The sequence below is a fragment of the Arachis ipaensis genome, chromosome B07 (assembly GCF_000816755.2).
Source record: "Arachis ipaensis cultivar K30076 chromosome B07, Araip1.1, whole genome shotgun sequence".
Lineage (NCBI taxonomy): Eukaryota > Viridiplantae > Streptophyta > Magnoliopsida > Fabales > Fabaceae > Arachis > Arachis ipaensis.
In genome coordinates, this window is record NC_029791.2 from 23,286,059 (window position 1) to 23,310,469 (window position 24,411).

Consider the following 24,411-nt stretch of genomic DNA (forward strand, 5'->3'; position numbering starts at 1 on the left):
AATGTTAAAAAACTTATATTTTAAAAGATGAATAACATTTTTCAAAAGATAAGCACTTGGACTTGTTTCTTTAATTTTTTTTACTGATATCTTTATTAGCGACTTAATTTTCTACGGATAATTTTAGTGATTTAGTCTATAAAAAATAAAAAGTATAGGGTTTAAATTTTGTGCATGTACATTTTAAATAATTAAGTAAATACTTTTACAAATTGTTTTTGTCATATGTTTAAGTTTTTTGAAATTGTTCTTGTGAGAATATTTTTTTGTTAATGTCTAAATTTTTCGTTAAATATTAGTGGTTGTATATTTTAAAATGAATACTAGCAAATTAGAATTAATACTCAAAATGATCTTTGAAATTTGGCATCGGTTTTAAATTGGTTCTCGAATTTTTAATTGACTCAAATTGAACTCCTAAAATTTAAAAGTCTACTCACATTATCCCTTTTGCTTATCTCTATTAACGGCGTATTTAGCTAGAACGTTAAGTGACACATTGGTTAATAAGTGGTCTGAAACACTTATTTGACATGGTAAAATTTATCATAGGCTCAATTTAGTCCCTTTTAATAAACTTAAAACCCTAATATGAGAGCCAAATTTTCAAATTAATATCATTGTTGGGTGTTGAAAAAGATGTTGAAAAATACCAGCTAAAGTTCTGGGAACTGTAGCAGGTCTCATTCACATGAAAGTTTCGCAAGGAACCCAAATCGAGCTAGAACTGGAAAGGTTCTACACTGGTGTGGTTGTGAGATGTCTTCCGTTTTTCGTTGGTCCGAAATAGAAACAAATCCAAAGAGATCATTTTTTGGATGGCTAAACTATAGTGTAAGTTCTTGTACTGCTTTTTTTTTTTTTTCAATTTACCTCTTCTTTTTGTAATGTATGCTTAATTTATTCTTATAGTTTTTGTTGTGACAGACATTTGGGAAGAGATGGTGTGAATTTTTTGTATGGACAAATGATGAAGAAGAAGAAGACATGACTAAGAGAAATGAAGATGAAAATAGTGTTGAATATTGGAAGATAAATGTGGGTTAGAAGATTAGTGCAATTGAAACTGAAATTAGCATTTTAAAAGTATTAAATAGCATTTTAAGTTTTTCTCTTATTTTGTTTGTGTTTGTAATCGTTGGATATGTCGAGTGTATAAAAGGGATGAGTAAAATTTAATTAACTATGTTATAAATCTTCTTTTTTAAATTATGTAATTTACAAATTTGTTTTATAAATTAGAAGTGAGAAATTGTGATTGAACTTAGAAATTGACTGAGTATATTACACATATATGTTTTTTATTATGATATTTATAACAGTGGAAGAGATAATATAAAATAAAATTAATGAACTAACTTGTCATATATACCAAATTTTTAAATTGTAAAATAAATTAAAACAATAAACCTTTAATCTGAATTTATAAAGTAACCATAGTCATGACAATAAATATTCTAACATATAGAATAAATCAAGAGTGATGTCTAGAATATCATTATTATAGACACAAAATAAAATGATTATTTAAAAACTTTTAAAACACAGTCTAACATAAAATATTACAAAAGAAATAAATAGCCACTAACACACTCATAAATAACCACAAAACAACCTCAAAACACATAACTTCAGATTATATTTATCAATTTCATCTACACAAGATAATATAAATTGATCTTTATTTCTTTCTTGGTGGTTTGAAACTTGGAATGGGGACAAATTTCATAATCCCTGTTTGGTGTGTCCCAAAATTAGCTTCTTGCATTGGGTCCATACACAAAATTGCTATTCTTTTAAACGGCAACTTATTGAGGCCTTGTGACTGGAGGTGGAGGTGAGCTTAGGGATAGATTTGATGGAAGCATCTACATGTAATTGGAAGTATTTGATTAATTAGGGTTAAGCATGTGAAATTTTAGAAAAATAATTAATTAAATTATTATATAATGTTACCTGTTCTATAATTTTTTGCTATGAATAAGTGGATTGGATGAAGTTAATCTCTGAAATCTATGGAGCATCAGCAGTTTGTGTATTAGCAGCTACCGCAACATCATTTGATGCATTTGGGTTAGCTCCATCTTGAGATGGATTTAGCTACAACAGCTGCAGCAGCAGCAAGAGCATAGGCAATATCGCCAGTTTTTCTATGAGAGTAGCTTCTTTTAGTAATTTTTCAGTGAAAATATATCAAATTTATTTTTATCTAATCCACTCAACTTATCTGTGTTATTCCTTTCATAAATTACACTGTCATCCTTCTTCATAACAAAATTGCATTCATGATGATAGATAATAGATCACTTATCTACAAATAAGGTTCAAATAATTAACAAATTAATTTCAAAATCTAAGTCCTTTTAAATTATGCATCAGTTGCTGTCATATTAACATTCGATTAATTTTTTTTTTTTTTAGTGAAGAACTATACGACTGATCTATTTCAAATTTTACAACAAAAATATAAAAACAAAAAGAATTAAAAATATCTCAACACAATAAAAATGAGGAAAAAAATTCATATACAAAAGTCATCCTTTGTAACAACTACATAAATAACCTTAGTTATATATACATATATCTTTATAAGACAAAATTAAAAACAAAAGCATACAATACAAAACAATACCACTTCTAATATACTTGAAAGAACTTAAAACCTTTTGGTTGTTCATGGTTTATATTTGAATTTTCTTTACTACTTACTTTTTGTTATCTATACTAGAGTACCACCCGCGCTATGCGCGGTTATATAATTTATCTATATGACTAATCAATCATAAAAATTGATATTAAAGAAATAAAAAAAAAGTCTAAATTTAAACACAATGATATAAACATGTGTAATAATAAAAGTCAATCCTTCAATTTAAATATGTTAATGTATGTCCAGAAGCTTCACTTCTTTACGAATAATAAATGTCTAGTTAGTTGCATTATAACGTAATTTATTTTTTCGTTTAAATTATTTTGAATTTCATTATTTTATTTGTTGGTGTATGATTATATTTTTTATTATCTAAACAAAGTGGAACAGAGGACAGTTAAAAATAATTTATAATGCTATTTAAATTGTGATTTCAATTTATAAAAAATGTTTGAAATATAATTTTTTATTTGTAAATTTTGTTTAATCAGTTATATAATTAAATTGTAAAAATACTACTTAACAGTTAGTGTATTATAGTTTCCCTTATAGTTATTCATTCTTTTTATATCAATCTTATTTAAAAATCAGGATAATGGTCCTACTTATATTTTGAACTACAAATATTCTATTGTACTAATATAGTATATAGTAAATAGTTACTTTACTATGAATTTTCTTTAATTTGATAATCATCAATGTATAGTATAGTAATATAGTATAGAAAAACAACTGAAAGATCAATATTCTCAATATACCTAAAACTTTTTTTTATCGTATATAATAATTGTAATAATATAATAATTTCATAATAATTATAGTAATATAATAATATAGTGCCAATACGAATAGTAATATAGTATGTACTAATATAGCATATGATAATTTTAAAATACATTTGCATACAAAATGAGAATGACAATGCATGGAACTCACTTAGGTGTCAGCTCTTTAATTCATTATATTTTTTTTATGTCATGTGTCACTCCAATAACAAAAAGCCCAATTAGCTTATAAAAAAGACATGTTGATATTTTGACAGATGTCAACTATTTGTAATAAATTTTGATAAAAGATTACACATGTCCTCCTATCTTCTTCTTTCTTCTTCTAGTAGATCACAGCTGTGTCTTGATTATATCCTATTACCATCTCTACCTCCCATTCATTTAATGAAAATTAATTCTCACCTACCGTTTCACCGCATGGGTGCCACTAAATCAAGATGACCCACTATATATATAATGAGTAGCTGCAGATACTTGTAATTATAATCACTTTGAAAAAATCCTTTTATTTTCTTCGAAAATGAAATTTCAGAATCAATCATGTATTGTTGAATGCGATATCACTAAAGATGTTGAAAAAACTCGCTCAAGGCTGGCTTGAACACAGTTTTTGGGGAAAAGCTTGCATGCATCAGGTACGATTCAGTGATCGGTTTGAAAATTCTTTGGGATCTGCATTTTCATATTACAATTGTAAAAGGCGTTAACTTTTGTATGTTTGTTATGGTTTCGTAATGTTTGAGTTTAATTATGTGTTCCAAAATGATCAGATTGGCCCAGCAAAAAAAAATGGTGGGGAAAAAGATCACCGAAACTTAATTGAGGTGATGTGTGATCTCTTTATGAATTTACTTTTTAGTCTTGATTATTGCTAATATATTATCGAAAACCGTATGCTGGTCACCATTCCGATATAACTGTTCCTGATATAAGTGGATAGAAACAATTTGTTGTTTGTAAAAAATAACCATTGAAAAAATGTTACAATTAGTAGATGCGTTGGTAAAATTGTGATCTGATTAAGCTTCAACTATTTTAAATTTAATTTATGGTGGTGTTACTATTTGCTTGTGTGCGTTGGTGTGTTTCTTCGGGTGAAGAGAAATTTTGATGACGTTTTTGTCTCTTTGTTGAAGCTTTGTTTGGGTGAAAATGCGGCTCAAAAGATAAAAATAAATTGTGGTCTTGGAGGTTCAATGCTACTTGTATTCGTGTTGGACAGGTTGTTTTCCCTTTTCTATGAAAGTTGATTTTTCTTAATTTCATCTATCTCTTCTATGATGCTCATAATAGTAATTTTGATATTTTTGTTATGGCTGTTCTCCTTGTTGAGCGTTGATTTGAGCATAGATGCTGCTCAGGAGATGAAAAGGGATTCTGAACTTCAATAAGAGATTTTGATATCTAATGCCAGTTGTGTTCGCTCTGAACAGGTATTTTTCCATTTATATTCTATTATAATCACTTTCCATTATTTTGCGAGAATGTATCAAATGCAATGTTCTATTTTGAAGTTGAATAAAAATGCAAAGAGTAATCTGCTGGTGTTGTTAGTTTTGGCTTGTGTGCATTGGTGTGTTAGTTCGGTTGAAGAGTAATTTTGATGGTAATTTCACCGTTGATTTCCTTTGAGTGAGAATGGATTTCAAAAGATGAAATGAAATTCTGAATTTATATCAGATCTGTGGAGCTCTGATGCTGTTGGAGACGTGTTATTCCTTTTTTCAAGTTATGTTAAGTTTCCTTTTCTCTCTCTCTCTTTTATGATGCTGTTTTATGATGCTGTTGGTATTCTTATGTTAATTTAAGTGAGGATCTTGCTGATTAAATGAAAATAAGAGATCAGATTTGGATTTCTAATTCTACTTGTCAATTGGTTTTTAAAAATGTGTTTTCCATTTATATTATTTTATCAATTGAAAATGATATAAAGCACAGAGGCAGAAACGAAGAATCCTTCTAATGTAAGGCTTGCCAAAATTTGTTGGTATAGAGAAAGACAACTATGATATGGTCCCATGATATAAAGTTTTAACATGTATGCAATATAGTTATGCAGAGGTTTAAATTAAATAGCCATCATCTTTTATATTTTAAAGTAACTCTTGAAGAATGAGTAGCCATCATCTTTTATATTTTAAAGTAACTCTTGAAGAATTAGTTGTTAGCGCAATGTATCTTCTCTCTTGTTTTCCATAAATTATCCGTGTGTTTGATCATCGTTGCTCTAAATTGTTGTGCAGCTTAGGAAGTTACCAAACCAACTATACTCAAGATCTGCGAAATGTATTGTGTAAGTATTATAACATATCTTATACCCTCCTTTTAACATTGGTTTAGTGTATGTGTTTGCTAGCACGTTTTTTTGCCAAGCAGGTGTTTATATATATATTACTTATATATATATTACTCTTGAACGGTAACATTGTTATGAAATTTTAGATAGTCTTCTGCATAATCACAGATAATTTTTTCATATTATGGATGTTAAATTCTGATAGAGTGATTGCCTCAAATGTTATAAAAAGACATTTTTAAGAAAATTACTTTATCAAATAATGGATAATAAAGTTATATCCTCACAGTTCTAACAAATTTTAAATTTAGACTTCATATATTCTGTTTCCACACGCACTAAAGTTAACATGACTCGACTTATGAAATGCTAACTAATGTTCTTGTGAAGTCATAAAAAATAAAAATGCACCATCTTTTGACTTATGAAAGGCCAACTAATGCTCTTGTGAAGTCATAAAAAACCAAAATGCACCATCTTGAGGTCAGATTGATCGAGGGGATACTATATAGTTGTTCTACTTGTGTGACTCCTTTTCTGGGGGTTTAATATGAAATTCACCTGAAATAAAGAAAGAGAATGCTACCTTTTTTAACTGTTAGTTAGAAAAAATCACTAAATGTGACATGAGTTCTGTCGATGAATTTGAATGAACGACATCTGAGCATATACTTTTCACATGTTTAATGCCAAATGAACGACATCTGAGCATATACTTTTCACATGTTTAATGCCAACCTAACTGATTTACTTGCTAATATAGTAGGATTAGAGCTATTTCTGCAAGCGGTTGTGAACTTTAATTCCAAAATGTCATTTTTTGGATTCTTGCTCTCTTTTTCTACTCAACATATCTGGTTTGAAAATATCACCTGCAAAAAGAATGATCTGTTAGGTTAATTATGATGGATTTGTGGTATATTGTTATAAGGATGGTCTGCCATCCCATATAGAGATCATTGTGAATTTCTTTTATGCACATTACAAAATGCACTTCTATCTTTACGAAGTCATATATATATATGTTCGAATGGAATTTATTCTGATGGAATGCTACATTTAATACCTTACTGATCCTATATGTTCCCTTTAACTTGATTGACTAACCCACAACCAAGAATTATACATTGATACGTCCACCTAAAAACCATGAAATTAGAACATATCCATATATTAAAAACATATGAGGATGTTGAACTAAGAAGCATGCAATTGGGACATACCTTATGGGTGGTACTCGCATTATAAAACTACTTATACAACGTTTCTAAATACTTCTTTGAACACCACATTGTTTGTTTCTTTCTTCTCTTTTTCTTCATGACATATTATGATCTTGAGTCCTCTTTTATTGGTAACTCTTGAAACTGCAACATATAGTTGTCCATGTGTGAATACAGGTTTTTTTAATATCAAACCAACATGTGACAACGACTGCCCTTGATTCTTGTTAATTGTCATTGCATAAGAAACCATGATAGGAAATTGTCGCCTTTGAAATTTAAATGGTATCCTATGATCAGAAGGGGTTAGGGTCATTCTAGGAATAAACACTTTTTGGCCAGCTCCTTTCCCTGTTAAACTTTTTGCTTCTATTATGTGCTTTCCAAGTTTGGACACAACCAATCGTGTGCCATTACATAGACCTGCTGAGTGATCTATATTTCTTAGTAACATGATTGGTGTCCCTACCTTAACAGTTATCTCATGGTTTGGTACTCCTGAGCATCTAATAGTGTTTAGGAACTCTGGTGTGTGAATTGATGCCAAAATATCATTATTTGTTTCAGATTCAGAAACTGTATCAGAACTATAATAAGTCTGAGCTTCGGATGGGTTCAAACTCATCATATAATTGTTTATTTCATCTACCAGTTGTAGTGTCAGTGCGAGGATGGCTTTGTCTTTTACATGTGAAACACAGCTTGAACCGGAAAATAATTCAGGGTAAGTTGCTTTACATATCGAACTAATAGGATCATCCCAATCATGTATCAATATATCATGTATCAATATATCATCTGGGATCTTGATCTTATCAATACCATCTATAGATGATCCACATTTGCCATCTCCAATGCTTAAAATCCAATAAGCAAATTCTCTTAAGTCATTGTTTTCACAATTGCTATTGTCCGCTTGTAAGCGCATGTTTCTTGTCAAAGTCAACAGCTTACAACTATCCCATATATATGATGAGTTAATTGTAGCATTGACAATCTCTTGCCTACTACCTTTGGGTATTACTGGTAGTATTTGTCGAAAATCACCCCCAAAAACCACTGTCTTTCCTCCAAATGGTTGTTCCAAGCTTGCAATATTGTTGAACCTCAAAATATCTCTCATGGTCCTATCGAGTGCTTCAATACAAAGTTTATTGACCATAGGAGCTTCATCCCACACAATAAGCTTAGCTCTAATTATTAATTCAGCCAATGGAGTATTTTGCTTTATGTTGCATGTTGAAAATTCATCCAAATTGAGTGGTATTGCAAAGCGAGAATGTGCCGTCCTACCACCGGGTAATAAGAGGGATGCTATGCCACTTGAAGCAACTGTCAACACGATTTGACCCTTGGACCTAATAGCTGCAGCAAGTGTCTTCCAAAGAAATGTTTTTCCCGTACCACCATAACCATATAGAAAGAAAACACCACCCTGCCCACTATTCACTGCTGTCATCACTTCTTCATAAGCTCTCTTTTGCTCGTTTGTAAGTTGTTGTACATACACTTCATGTTCAGCAGTCAAAATTCGTTTATCGTACCGAAACTCATCAGAAATCAACTTATTGTTTCCCCCATTCATAATTTGCATCAAACTTGTATCAATATCAGGGAATGGCATTGATGGAAAATCTCTTAAGCTCTTGTTATAACTCTTGAGTAGTTTTTCAATTTCTATCAACGTCAGATCCCATAATTCTTCATCTGTAATTTGTAATTCTGTTCAACAAAGTGTATACACCGTTGTAAGTAATAGTATGATTTTGAAGAAGATAAAAATTTGCAATAAAATACATACATCAATTACATTTACATCTGTCTTATTATGACCGAGATCATTATTTAGTTAAATATACGTTTGTTTTATCTCATGTAGTTGATTATTATATTTCCCACATTTATATTGGATATTTTCAACTCCGCTATTTGGATGTATATTATCTATATAGCAATATATTTTCAGCTTCTTATGATATCTTCAATGCTTAATAGAATTGGATTTTTTGCAGGGCATATATACAGCAAGATGCAGAATAAGGAAAAAGGATACACCCTATTGTACACTTCGATATAAGCATTCATGACCATGGAGACATTTTGTGCATAGTCAACTTCAGATATAATTTGTGGCTCAACCACCTCGAGGTAAGTATGTCATTTAAAAAGAATTTGTTTTGATCCATGTGTATATTATTTTGTTAGTAATGTTTATTGTTAATTTAGGGAATTGTGTCCATGTCTTTTTGTTTTGTATGAGATTCATACTTTATTTTGTGAAGTAAAAATATATTATAATCTGGCACATTCATAAGTCAACTAATATTTATTGATAGAATTATACTGATAGTTGTCTAGTAACATTAATAGTATTGACAAACTGATACAAAGATAAGAACACTTATTTTTCTACAATTAATAATAATAACTATAACAGCATACCTTGATTGTTAAGTAACCTTCTTTGCCGATGAAGAATGTCATCAGATAGCATTCTCCGTGTGTTTTCCCATACATGCTCCGGCCTAGCCATCGAGTTAGAAAACAGGAGTGTTGCATAAAGCCTTCTTAAATATTCTCCTGAGCCCCAGTGACTTGCTTCCTCTATAGCATCAATGTATTCTTTATCATCAGCCAAAAGTCCATATGCATAGCATGCATCTCGAAATGTCGAGTAGATAACACCATCAATAGTTCTAATTTGTTCATAACTGGTAGGTCCTCTAACAAAATTTAGAAGTAGTCTTAGGTAGTAAATTTCTCCTGATCCTGGAGGTACAAAGAAAATACGGCCAATAACTACATGAGATTTTCTTGGAAACCATTTTCTAGTATTAGCCTTCCATACAAACTTAGAAGGAAATTCCACATACGTCAAAGATCGAGCTTCAGGGTATTTTTTGTTTGCCTCGAACCATCCTAAGAACATGGATTCTTTCACAGACTCTTTCCTAGCAACGTCATCCAGGTTTTCATCGTCTTTGAATATCACTGGTTGTTCACCAGGAAGGTGAAAGCCTAGCCTTACCACAGAAGGGTTCCTATAATGAATGCTATACCCGAAAATTCTCCATGCAGCTTCACACGGGGATATGTACCTACAATCATAATACATACTAACTTCATCACACTGATCATTATCCGCATCACTTGTGGCACTTTTGTAAAATGAAGCTGTTACACGGTCGTGGCCTTTATTGACGTATTTAAATAGATACTTAATCGATCTTGACTGGTTACACCATTCAACATTTATGTGAGCACCATATTTCAATAATAACTTCCTATTGTGAGGCACGACATATCGATTGTCAAGTTCCACACCTGATTTGGTTATTATTTTGCCATCATCCCTGCGCCTATAAACCGGATAACCGTCTTCATCAATAGTAGTACTCGCAACAAATCTCTTAGGAAAGTGCCTCATGCATTGACCATTTTCCATGCATGGTGAATCTTTCCTAAAACTACCACATGGACCATGCATCATGTGCTTTTCCACTGCTTCGTAATATAGTGGATCGTTGACCTTGTCGGGTATCTCAGCACTTATGATCCGGTCTATGTCTTCTCCCGTTGGAAACTTGTCATCATGATGTAGAAACAACAGAATATGTGCATGAGGGAGACCGCGCTTCTGAAACTCGATTGTATACACAACTGCAAAGGAGATTATGTACAAACACATGTATACAGGTTCTTAGACATTGTGTACTTCCCATTAGTTAATACAGGAGATGCTTTTACATAGTTATATGATGAAAAACGACAACGCTGGTTAATTTCATAAATGATTGTCTCTTTATTCATACAAATCTAGCAAACTTTTTATAATTGAATGGAATTCGCAATTTATAGTTTCAAAAACTTCACTGGAACTGAAATATATAAAAAATGTAGCCATCTTAGGCTGCAGGTGAATTCAACAGTAATTTAGTTCCCTATTTTTACAGTTCCATATTTTCTTTTCATCCAAAAATCTTCACATCACACATTTTAATTTATAAAGGGTTTTGTGTATATGTGTTAAGGTATTTTTTGGAAATAGAAATTTCTAGTGTGGATTTGTTTAAAAACGTGTGATAGAAGAAGTTAATTTTTTATTGTATAAAATGATTGGTTGCATAAAAAGTCAAAATATCTCCACAACGAACATACACGTATTGGAAAAGCTAAAAAACATGCATATTAATATTAAAGAGTAGGTAACGGGACATTGTTTACCTGCACTAACGCGCCCAAATATTTGGTTCTTTCTGATGTCTTGGATAAGTTTGTCCAACTTAACTTTGAAAGCTCTACATACCATGTCTGGTCGGTCTTCTGCATGTAGTTCTCTATTCTTAAGAAAATCTTCTAATTCAGGCCATTTCGGATTACATGTGAATGTAAGAAAAAGGTCTGGATAGCCAACCACCCTGCAAATCGCCATTGCATCTTGGTAGTTCTGTATCATGTACCTAGGCCCTCCCGTGAATGAAGAAGGCAGGATGATACGTTTTCCTCTTGACGCAGGTCTAGTTTCCCCACTTAACACTGCTTCGGATAAGCCCTTGTACATTTCACACCTAAACTTTTCTTGATCAAGCCGAATGTAATTTAGTCTGGCTGACTCAATCATGGAGAATCCGTCTACCAAGAATTGCTGAAATAACCTTCTTGAATAGAGCAATGGAGATGCATCGGCTAGCCTTTCTCGGATCCTGAACGCAAAAAAATCCTTCATTGAGACCTCTTGCCTACCCTTATCTTCTTTACCACTTTTTTTATTTAGAGGAATGTCTTCCTTGAATCCATCCTCTCCATATGGAAACAATAAAGGGTACTGCAATGCCAAATAGGCTGGATTTAGCTGATTAATTCGTTGTAGCCTCCCACTATGTGTTTCAACCACAATGTCTCTATCAGTTTTGGTAAAATCAAAGTCGCCTACTATCAGCGCAGCAACCTCATTAGTGGATGGTAGGTTATATCGCCTACCATCTTTACCCCGTTTGCCAAACAACCTCAACTTCACTGTGGATGTGTAGTCAGGTCCTATAGACTCCCGAACCATTCGAAATGCCTTGACCAACACGTTGTTATCGTCCAACATCTTCTTCAAATCTCTAACAATATCTTCATGTATTTTGTTGTTGTCTTTTCCTCTGTATCATGTTCAATCATTTTCGAAATTTATGTAATTGTGTTAGTTAAATGAATAGTTTCATATTGATTTAATCAACACATAATAACCATGGCCATATTTAATTTCGTTACGCACCTTATCACTGCTATACGATTTTGAATTTCATTTTGTGTATCGTACACATATAATTGTGCAAATCTTGCCATGCACCCCTCTTCGGGTATAAGGCTACCCATCAGATGATAATTCTCTCCATATAGAATAAACGTGCGTGGCCCTTTGCTGTTTGTTATAGTTCGATCAATCTTGGCACCCATCGAGGTGAATTGGAACATAGAGTTATAAGTCCTAATGTTCTCACGGAAATGCTTGCTTTTGATGTCATCGCCATATAACAACTCATACAAAACCTTGGGTGCTTCTTGGAGCTGAGGAATTTCAACTTGTCCTCCTCTGCAACAGAGAGTATATGTAGGGGTAGATGTGTTGTATTGTTTTTGTGACCTTTCATCGTACCAAAACAAAGCATGGCAATATTGACATTCATGAATTGCATCTCCCATGTGCCAGTACTCTACATGATAATAGACAACTTAGCCAAATTGTCTGAAAACTAACATTCAATACATACTTGTGGCACATTAAGGTAGGTTATTTTCGGCCATATACCTTCGTTAGGATTATTTGGAGGCGTGCTTGCGCATGCGTCATTAGTAGCTGGTCGATTTGCTGCATAATAGATGAAGTCAAGATATAGTTTTGAGGAAAAAGTTATCTTGTGTCACTTAGTTAGATTATTCCTCCAAAAAGTCTGTTAAGTTTATGCATATATAGTATTTGGTATTCTGTAAAAGTAATTGATGAAACAAATGTTGCTTATGCTCATTAAATTAAAAATGTATTTTTACTCTGACTTAACAAAAATAAACCTCAAGAAATTAAAAACACTATCTTTTGAAATTTAATTTTGATAAACTACCCTTGAAAAAATATTGTTACCAAACCAAATCTTTGTGTTTGAATTATTTTCAGTATGTTTATATTTTGGTCTATTAAGTAAATAGTATATTCGTCATTTTAAGGTTACTTAATTATTTAGGTAGCCTTAGTTTAAAGGAATGTAAACTAAACCCAATGCATAACCACTGAAAAGTTGAAGCTGGAACATTTTTGTATTCTTTTAAAAAATTTTGGATCCTCAATAATTTTTAATATTTGGTTTGACAAAATATCTGTTATTGTTTAAAGATAACCTTTTTTAACTGGTTTACTTATTTTGGAGAACTTTGTGGGAACTAAATATTCTTGTTCATTTTGTTCAACAAAAAAATGTTTTACATTATTAGAAAATTATATTTTAAAAAGTAAATTTGATAAGCTAGTTGCTTCGAATAAAAGGCTGTAAAATCCAAGCTTTTGTGTCTGTGAGAATCACTTTTAGGTGTTCATTGAATTTTTTTAACATAATAGCCAGTTTTGCTAAATAATTTTACTTTATTACTTATGCAGAGTGAGTTTAAAGGAATATGAAGTAAATCCAATACATAACCACTTTGAAGTTGAAGCTAAGACATTTTTTCACAATTTTTTCTAATTAACACAATTAATTAGGAATCCTTCTCTAATATCTGCCACTTAATATTGTATATAAATTTTCTTACCCATTGCTACGTTACTCTTGTCCATGGAGCCACCCTCGTCATGACCTGATCCATTTGAATTTGAATTAAAAATTTGTGGCAATCTAGTTTTTGCCGTGGTTCTAAGTGAGGTTGGAGTTCGCGTATTTATCCTGGAATATGTTTCTGCAATAAAATTTTTCAATTGTAAATATGGTAGTAAGATTTGAGTGTATATATTTAGTTTATAGTTGAGGAACTAAATAGTCTCGAAGCAACAACCCCTAAACAAAGGAAGATTATCAACTGAGTGTGTGTACCATGTGTGAGAAGATTTGATGCCCCCAGGACTATATGCGTTTGCATAGTACACTTAAAATTATCTATCTTTTGAACTATATCTACTTGGACCATACCATTTGCATCAATGTCGTTAAAAATTATTGTACTCAACATAAATAGCTTGGAACTAACCTGATCGAGTATTCACATTTCTTTTTTCAGCCAGCTTAAGAGCCCTTTCCCTCCTGCAAATTTTCGTCGTCTCTGCACTTATGTTACCTATAGGGTTAACACAATACATGTCATTTCCAAGCTTTACATCCCACAAAATTTTTATCTGCTGACTTCATAAAAACCCCGTATCCGGGATTGCTATTTTTTTAACAGTTTGTCTAGATCTAATAATCAAGTCGTGACACTATATTATGAAAAACAGTTCAACCTGTTGGAAAAATCTATAGAAAATGAGTTAACCATATCAAAATATCTAGCCTCTCGAATGAGCACCATGACCACTGCCACCCACACACTCATGATAAATTGCTATAGTAATTAATGGGGACCTTTTGGACGTACCTAAGCTGCCGGAGTCTATGTAGTGGTGTTTTGCAGTATCATAATTTTCCTTATCCTTGTAATGAGTTCCATAATGAGTTTCTCTTCCTTTTTCTAAAATTTCTGCATAGAAATCGAGTATAAAGTGAATCCATTTTTGTAAGACAGTTTGCTAATCTAAAGAACTTCAAATGTTATGTTACTCGCTGCTTCATTGTGCCCTTGTTTTTTTTCTTCTACTGTAACACTTGAGATAGAAGACCTTGAGCTTCTTCCAGTCATCCTTTGTTCAAGTTTATCTGAAAAAAAAGTCCATCTTAGGTTTTTGAGGCATGTTGATATCCCATACATGGTTACATAGCATATTCCATATACTTCAGAATATGATGAACCTTATTAAGAATACTACCAAATTTTCGTCTTTAGGATATTATCTAAGTGGACATTATATAGTGATGAACATTGCACAGATTTCACTATTTTTTATTAAAAATTTACGCACCTGATTCTTGTGAAGATGAGCTATGGAAGATTTGCTGCAGAGGTACTCGAGTGTACAATGTCCTCTGAGAGTCTGATTGTGATGTCTTCAACTTCTTTCTCTTGTCATCCATGATAATCTTCCTTTTACACCTAGATATGAATGAGGAGTTTTGGTCCATTTTAACAGTAGTCCTACATATAACTTCTAGTTTAAAGTTTCTTTAGCCACACACGGTCAGCCACAGTATTTTGTTAGCTACACATGTATTGTTGAAATTTCTACTGGTTTGGATATTTTGGTAAACGTCTTCACTCACTAAAGAAACCTAAACTACTATCTCAATGCTGGTGTTATCTTTGTTTCTTATATACCCCACTGTATTTTTTTTTCCCTTGCCTCTTGACCTAGTTCTTAGGTTGATTAATTTTTTGATTCACCACTATATCGTGCTAATATCTGCATTTATGGTTTAATTCAATTTGCATTAATATTCTGGTTTTAACCATATTGTTTTTTATGAATTATTGATGTATAGATTCCTTCTTCGTGCTAATATCTGCATTTATGGTTTAATTCAATTTGCATTAATATTCTGGTTTTAACCATAGTGTTTTGATTCCTTCTTTGTGGACTACAAAACACAATATATTAATAACTAAAAAGATCCTGTTTCTTTTAGGGGTAAAGTTTATCTTTTAATTATTTATTCATTTTTTACTTCTATTTTGACTCTTTTGATATTATAAACTTGACCATTAAAAATGTTTAAAAAATTTCTATTATCCAAGCTTACTCCTTTTTGTGTTATGTTTTGATAGTCTTTTTATACCCTCATGTTGCCTTTAATATCTAAGTAATCAACTTTCTTAGTAATTTAGCCTCCATTACAGTTTTTTTATCCTACTATATTTGTGGTGGCCAAGCTTATTGTAACTATTTGCAAAACCGTTTCCAAATGGTTTATATTTCTTTGTGTTTAACTTAGTTACTATCGACTGTATGAGCTCAAATTAAAAATGCGTATGAGTGTTCAGAGATCTATATTATTGTGTGGACATAAACACTCGCAATATTGGTGTTACAACCAAATCTTATAACTATTTATATTAATGAGTAGATACTAAGCCAAGACACTCTAGGAAATCACACTAAGCAATGACCTAATACACTATAATATAATACCCTAAGCAATGACCTAATACACTATAATATAATACCCTGCAGATTATATTCTGCTTTCTTATAAAATATTGTAAACTCGAGAGTTTCTTTGACAAAACCATACACTCAGAACCAAGACAAATAAGAAACTAACTATCATTATGCATCCACTATAACAACTGAGGATGCTCTGACCTAAAACAAAATACAATAACATAGATAGACACAACAAATTTTTTGGAAACATAAGCTTGGTTACACAATATAGAGACTTTCAGAGTGCATGGTCATGGACTTGACGTGTACATTTTGTTGCCAAGTACGGTGCATCAGGTGCTCCCTCCTAGCTCCGTTCCACTTAAGTCTTGAAAGCAAAAGATCTGTCCTATCAGCATCATTGGATCCCCCAAAACGACTCCTACACTCCATGATGGAAATGATATCCTTTCCGATGAACATAGATGGATTGTAAGGAATGCCAAGTCCTGTAACTCGGATCCTCTTATCCCAATTAAGCTTGTCCTGTCCATCATGCTTAATTTCCCAAACTATAACTTCCCTTGAGAAGCCTATATTACGATAGGGTATAAAACCAACCCCATCATGCAGATTTGTAAGAGAGTGATAGGTTGATCTTGCATCAATTGGAATAATGCTTTCAAAAAACTGCCTTTGTATCATGGAGAAAGATATTATCAGTGATGGTTCAGTGAAGTTGGTTCCTTCCCAGCCAATCCAGTAAACAATTCCATCAACAATGATAGATTTTGGCCCCAACTTTTGGACGTCGCTGGTGAATGATCCGGAATCACACCAGTCATTCTCAAATGAACAATATAAACTCCAGCCCAAGGTCCTATGTATGTAATGGCGCTTAAAGACATGCACAATTCGATACTCCATGGAATCATACAAATACCCAAATGCAAAAACTGAAACATGATGACGGGAGTGTTTTTTGGACTCATCAAATACATATTTCATCATTCCAGTGAGTGGATTCCATATGAGTAGCCTTGAGTTAAGTCCTCCTTGAGATAATTTTATACAAAGAACTCCATGGTCTGAGCCAATAAGTGAGTAAAAACCAAGTTGGTTGATCACAATTGGAAGGTTTAGCTGCGAGTGCACTCCATCATTTACATCAGCACGAATGAACCATTGAGAATTTTCGTCTGCTGGAGGGTTCCCAACACCAACAATGACATTGATGTTTTGACCCTTTTGTTCAGCCCAGTTCTGCTTCACAAAGTATGGTGTGTTAAGCCTGAAATTCCAAGACTTGTTGAGTGTCCTACACCTGCCAACAGTCTTAGGATCAGCCTTAGTTAAGATCTTCCATACTAAGTCATCACCAAGATATGGTAATGGATTTTTTTTTGGAGAAATGCCACTCATTTGTGAAATGCAGCTTGTAAATTTCTTAGTGAAGTTTCTAAGTAGAGAGGAGTGTTTATGTTTTGTGCTTGTATCCATTGGATTAGATGTCGTTTATATATAGAATGATAGGAGGTGTACTTCATGCAATCCTAAATCTATTATGAAGGGTTTAGACTACTTCATAATACATATATTCCTTTTTTTATTTACTTTTTTGTCCAAGGTCTATAACAACTATCTACTACATGGCTACATGCATCGATACTTGCATCATATCTGTATGGTGATTTCCAAATACCATGGCTTTGCTTTTGTTATAATCTGTCCATGCTTTATTTATATATTTGTTAACCTAAAACATGAAACATGTTAAGTGATGTGATATAACATCTGGTTTGCACATTTAACCAAGAAGATATACACATTGCCATTTGCTGATTCTCCTTATATAGCTGTGACTTTTTAACTTAATTATTAATTGTCACTTTTTAACCTATAAAGCTATAAAAATAATTGTTTAATTGACCAAATGTGTAGTCTCCAAAAAATTACATATAGTGGTTGGTAACTATGCTGATCCTTGCACACATTTGTTATGACTTCGTTGCATTGACTAAAGACATAAAAGGCTGATTAGTTGCAAAAACAAAACCAGCAAAATCAACTTTCATTTTTTTATATTTGAATGCTTAGAAAAGTAAAAAAAAAAATTTGGCTAATGTATACATATTTTTATATATATGATTACTTAATATGTATTTGTTGTGCAATGTGCTTTGATTTGACTAAAGAAAAAAGATTAATTATACGTATAAAGAATGCCAGCAAAAGTAGCTTTCATTTTCTTATATTTGAATGCTTTGAGAAGCAAAAAGAACTTTTTGGCTAATGTATACATACTTTTATATATATGATTACTTAATATGTATATGTCATAATGATTTTACTGCTATTCTGTATATCCTCTTCAAAAAAAAAAAAAGAATTTGATAAGAATGGGCTACAAACTCTTGGTAAAAGTCAATGGGTTCGAATATATATTAAAACTATTTATGTGGAATCGTGCTTGGATCACTGGAAATAGTTGATAGTCATTATGATTTGATTGCCAGTCTTATGTGTTTTACGACTATTTAATCTTATTTATCCTGCTCCATAAAACTTAGTAAGATCCCTCTTTTTGCAGCTTAAAAGCATCTTGGTGAAGTTTTTAAATAGAGAGAAGTGTTTATGTTTTGTGTTTGTGTCCATTGGATTGGATGTCATTTATATACAGAATGATACGAAGTGTATTTCATGCAATACTGTAGCTGTTTTAAAGGGTTTAGTCTACTTCATAATACATATTTTTGTTTTTTTATTTACGTTGTAGTTGATTAGTCTATAACAATGAGCATTTACATGCATCGATACTTGCATCGCATCTATACAGTGATTTTCAAATGCCCATTGCTTTTTGTTATAATCTGTAGTGATTTTCAAATGCCCATTACTTTTGTTATAATCTGTCGATACTTACAACAAAATCAGTCTTTATTTTCTTACATTTGAATGCTTAGAAAAGTAAAAAAACTTTCTGGCTAATGTAAAGTTACTTTTATATATATGATTACTTAATATGTATCTATTGTGCAATGTGCTTTGAGTTGACTAAAGAGAGAAGACTGATTATATGTATAATCCAAACCAGCAAGATCAGCTTTTCTAAGAACAATAGTTGCATTAAATCTAAGTGTCAGCCTTTATTTTCTTACATTTGAATGCTTAGAAAAGTAAAAAAATTTTCTGGCTAATATACACATACTTTTATATATATGATTACTTAATATGTATCTATTGTGCAATGTGCTTTGAGTTGACTAAAGAGACAGAAGACTGATTATATTTATAACCCAAACCAGCAAAAGTTGCTTTCATTTTCTTATATTTGAATGCTTAGAAAAGTAAAAAAAGTCAATTGGCTAATGCATACATACTTTTATGTATATATGATTACTTAATATGTATATGTCATAATGATTTTACGTCTATCTTTGTATATCCTCTTCGGAAAAAAAAATTTGATGAGAATGAACTACAAACTCTTGGTAAAAGTAAATGAGTTTGAATATATATTCTTTAATAATATTTATGTGGATTCGTGATTGGATCACTGGAAATAGATGATAGTAATTATCTCCTTGGTTGCCAATGTTGTGTGTTTTATGATTTTTTAATATTTTTTATCCTGCTCCATAAAACTTAGTAAGATCTTTCTTTATGCAGGTATAATCCTTGTATTGTATAGATGGAGAAATTCTTATTAAGTCATATTATGAGAATTCAATTTGCTTGTGGACCACATCATGATATCTTTTAGAGTCTTAGAATATAGCCCTAAAAAAAATACAACTAAAATTCAATTTGATATTCTCTGAAAAATAACCCTAACTTTCAAATTCATTGAAAAATAACCCTAATTTTCCAGGTGCTCTAAATGTGTAAATGCGTTGACTGTTGAAACCATCATAATTTAGAAACCCGATGAATTTACTTCCAAATGCGTGTGAACAAAATAAACATGAAATTGGATTTATGGGTGATAGTGTATGTAAAAGCCAATGCTGCAGCATCCTTGGCTATGCAATATAATGTATCGTCTTTGTCAGCTAACCTTTTTTATTGTATCAACTTGATCGGTTATGCCATTTGAAACTTTCAAAGATTATGCCATTCAAATGACTATCCTTTTTGCAAGTACTTTACTCTTGGTTTGACACTCCTTCTGAAATATTTCTAATTTCATTATAAAGCTTTACCCCTGATTTGACCCTCATTCTGAAACATTTCTACTTTCATTATAAAACTTTTAGGGTTTATGCGTATAACATACGATAGCTGTACCCATATTCTATCTGAAAAAAAAATATTTATATTTCTTGTCACTTAGTCGAGCAATTAGTAGATATATTATTTTATTCAAGTTATCCAATTTCTTTATGCCTTTAGATCCTTTGCTTTTTCGTTTCTACTTATTAGTGAAACCTGTTGAACTATCTCTAAAAATCATATATGGGGTCTTTCATCATTGTAATTGTCGAGAAGAATTTTTTAACTTAATCTGTATAAGGATCCATCAACTTTATCTTACTGAATGAGGATCATATCTTATTTGAAAGACATCCCTTTATGGACCTTGTCATAAAAAGATGTTAAAAACCAATATAATCTTCTATTTCATTTACGTAGCATTTTTTATTATTAAAATTTTTTTCAGCACAATAATAAGCCATATCTAAAGAATGGAGTTTAATTAATAGTTTCTATTACTTTTTCATAAATTGAATTCCCATTCAAAAACCAATCTGCTTTTCTATGTTATTTACCTTGCAATTTGAGAAACACATTTTAGATATGGCTTTAGATATAGCTTCTCCAAGGTTGAAAATCATTTTGCACCATAATTATACATGGTTAAAGAATGAAGTTTAATTAATAGTTTTTTGTCCTTTGTACACCATTCTATAACTCGCGTTAACTATTATGAATAGGCTTCCCAAGCATCACACAAATGAGAAATAAACTCTAAAGAAAAGTGATATTTTGGATTACTTGACTATATCAATAGTCGTCGTCAATATGTAAATAGTCCTTGTAAATTAGAAACTCCCATTTAGGAGGTTAGTTGTATTTAATATAATGTCAAATTTGTGTTAACTTATAATCCATCACGTAAAAAATAAGTTCTAACATCAATTTCTCTGTGTTCCAATTTTGTAAGGTATTACTCATCATGGATTATGTTTAAGACATATATTTTCATACACCATAACATAATATTATAAATCATATATAATATAAGTCTCATTCAAAATATATTCACGATAATACATTGTTTTTTGGATATCATTGCACATAAGCAAGTCTTCTGATCCCCAAACATAGAACATCTTCCAAAACAAATAGTCTATGGTTAAACAAATACAATCAATATTAAATAGCTTTGTCAACTTTAGTTAATACTTAATTATCCGCCTCAGATGTTTGAGACTTTAGTTTTTTCCCTCCCTTTCGGGTGAACCTATTTGTTGAAAGCTGGCATTCTTCATCAACAACCGAACCATACTTCAAACTGCCGGCAATTCTTTTAGCTGGTGTTTTGTATTTGAGACTTTCAACACAGTCTTCCATAGAATCCTACACAAAGACATGCATAACAGTTCATTTAGAATAATTTCAGAACCTAAATCACGTTTTTTTATATATTCAAAACACGTGCATATACTTACCACAGTAAGCTGAGGATCATTATCATTCTTAAGATTAACAACATGTCCGGACATCTCCAGCGTGTTGCTACCTCTATTCTCCTATTTAAAGTGAAACCCTACTCGTAATTAGATATTAATGTACATTTTGATAAAAAAAAAATAATTGTATGGTCTGGAAAAACATCAACTTATTAAAGTGGAATCGGTATACACGTACAGTGATGTTCATAGATGTGCTAACGTCCATTTGCTGAGGCTTGTTCTTTGCAACTGTTTCTTCATCATCACACACTTTCATGACTGTGTAAATCTGATCATAGTGTTTTATGTTACCACTTTTCACATTGATTTTGAAAAGCACCATTCTATCCATCATGTTGTCTAGACTTTTAGGGTATTCATCCTCTTTAGCATCCTGAAATCCCAATCAATAATTAGATGTATTTGTGTGTATATAATTTATAATATTTTGAAAAACAAAATTATAACTTTAATCCCTAATAGCATAAGGATTTGGTGTGCTATATACATCCTCTTCTACAATTTTTTCAGCTGTTTTCCCACACAGCTGGTTGGTTTCTCTGTCCCACAACAACAATGTAATGCTTCCGGTACCATCAAAGACCATGACCTCAACCTTATATCTATTGTTTCACGTGATAATAGCAATAATAGTTTTAGTACAAAGATCACAAATATCAAGTAAAATGAAGATGCTAATTGTTAATAATCACTCAAATTAAGAACACACACCTGAGTGCTGCACAACCATGGGTGTGGCCACACTTTGCACATTCGTACCTATTCCCAATAGGAGTTTCCACCTTTTTTGGACATCGCCTGCATGCTTTATAAAACCAATCATCCTTCCCAGCATTGATTGAGACAATAGTACCTGCAATCCAGGTTGGCCCCTCCTGGGAAGCATTACACACATTAAGACCTTTTACCTAATAGCTTATCTGATTTTTGAAACAGCATTAAAATTCATAATTACAATAACTTTTACCTCAACAGACTTCAAAACTTGTTCGATCGTTTTCACAATAGCCGTGCCATTGTTGAGCTCATCAGTCCCAACCCATGAACTTTGGGTCGATTGATGGTCCAAGTCTTCCACAATAACAACCAAGCGCTTAGTCTCTATTCCCTTGCTAGTTACTAATTCTCTTGGATCTTCCTTTCCAACAATTTCTCCAATTATATCTACAAAACAATAAGACACACACTTTTAGATATGGCTTTTCAAGTGGTTATAAATTTTCTGCATATCTATATATCATTACATATAGTATTAGACTCACCAAACAGTTCAAGATCCTCTACTTTCTCGACTGTATGCATCTCTGCAAGGTTCCTAAATCGAAATGCTTCCAAAGGAAAAGTTGGATTCTCTATATGTTCAACCCTTGTTCTATGTGAAAACACAAGTACCCACCTACTAACACCGTTTTTTTTCTTGGTCATGTTGTCAACAACTATGAAGTTACTCATAGTATACATGTGGAACTCAAGAATAACACTAATGTATTTCTTTGCCAGTGATCTTGGTATGGTTGCATAAATCCTGCCACCCTGTGACAACGAAGTGAATACTTAAAGAGTGAGTATATCTTTAACATGTTTAAGTCACAACAATGACATATAAAGCACAGTTATGTTTTTGTAATAAATGCTCCTACCTGTTTATCTTGAAGTACCATTTCGATGGAGCCAATCTCGTTGACATTGAACTTGTTTGGAGTTGTCCACACCCTTATTACAAATACTTTGAAATTCCATGCAAGTTTTTTGGCGTTCACATCTGATACTAAATCAAAATGTTCATCCATTGCGTTTCAGGTCTCCTACCAGGTTGAGAAGTAGTGGAGAGTTTCAGGTCTCCCGCCAGGATTGTTTAATGACAAAAAGTGGATATTTGAATTATATATATGACTGGTTTACTTCATGTGTATTGTAATGTCAGATTTACCCATTGTATGTTGCTTAAATTTCTTACTTACCCTGCATGCCACCTGTCATTCAAGAAACTGCTACACGTGTCGAGCATAGAACCATTACTTGTCTCCTATTATATATTAATAGATTTAACATTTGTCAAGCAAAAGTCATTCTTTTTTCAACTATACCTAGCATTGAATCAAAAAGTGAAATCATTTATAAGGAGATATTATATAAAAAAGTGGCGAACTTCACTAACTTGAATATACTTTTTTTTTTGTAACACAGTTAATATTAATTATAACTAATTTTTTTTAGAAAAAAAAAATCTTAACAGAAAAAAATTATTAATTGAATCTATCTATTTTTATAATACACCTAATTCATTTGAGCATTAAAAAAAATACAAATCAATGGCCAATAAATTTCTACCGATAGAAGACACAAAATAAAATATTGAACCCAAATATAGAATAGTTACGTTATTAATCTTTTTTGAAAAAACAGTGATTCATATGTTCTTTTTCGCCCTAGCAAAAGGGAATGTGTGCGATGAGTTTTGCTAGAGGCCATAGGAGCGACATTAATATTCTTTTCCATAGTACATGTGAAAGAATGAAAAAGAAGAATATTTTTTTTTCGAGTATTTTGATT

General features: G+C 31.8%; 1 protein-coding gene and 1 long non-coding RNA gene across 16 annotated transcripts; one reads left to right on the forward strand and one right to left on the reverse strand.

Moving 5' to 3' along the window:
* LOC107608784 lies at nt 3,757-23,939 on the forward strand. Of its 15 annotated transcripts, none has more exons than XR_001612990.2 (8): nt 3,758-4,073; nt 4,209-4,262; nt 4,575-4,871; nt 5,119-5,731; nt 7,610-7,681; nt 8,970-9,105; nt 23,359-23,419; nt 23,659-23,939. It is a non-coding gene; the product is annotated as an uncharacterized LOC107608784 (long non-coding RNA). The 15 variants fall into 15 exon arrangements; XR_002351255.1 differs by lacking the exons at nt 23,359-23,419; nt 23,659-23,939 and adding an exon at nt 19,832-20,288 and having other exon boundaries at nt 3,760-4,073; nt 4,575-4,660; nt 4,772-4,871; XR_002351254.1 differs by lacking the exons at nt 23,359-23,419; nt 23,659-23,939 and adding an exon at nt 19,832-20,288 and having other exon boundaries at nt 3,760-4,073; nt 4,575-4,660; nt 4,789-4,871.
* LOC107608783 lies at nt 5,738-12,109 on the reverse strand. The gene is made up of 3 exons (XM_016310516.2): nt 11,182-12,109; nt 9,400-10,617; nt 5,738-8,679 (listed from the first exon to the last, which is right to left on the reverse strand). Exons 1-3 carry the CDS (start codon nt 12,050-12,052, stop codon nt 6,989-6,991), a joined length of 3,780 nt encoding a protein of 1,259 aa, XP_016166002.1. The 5' UTR covers nt 12,053-12,109; the 3' UTR covers nt 5,738-6,988.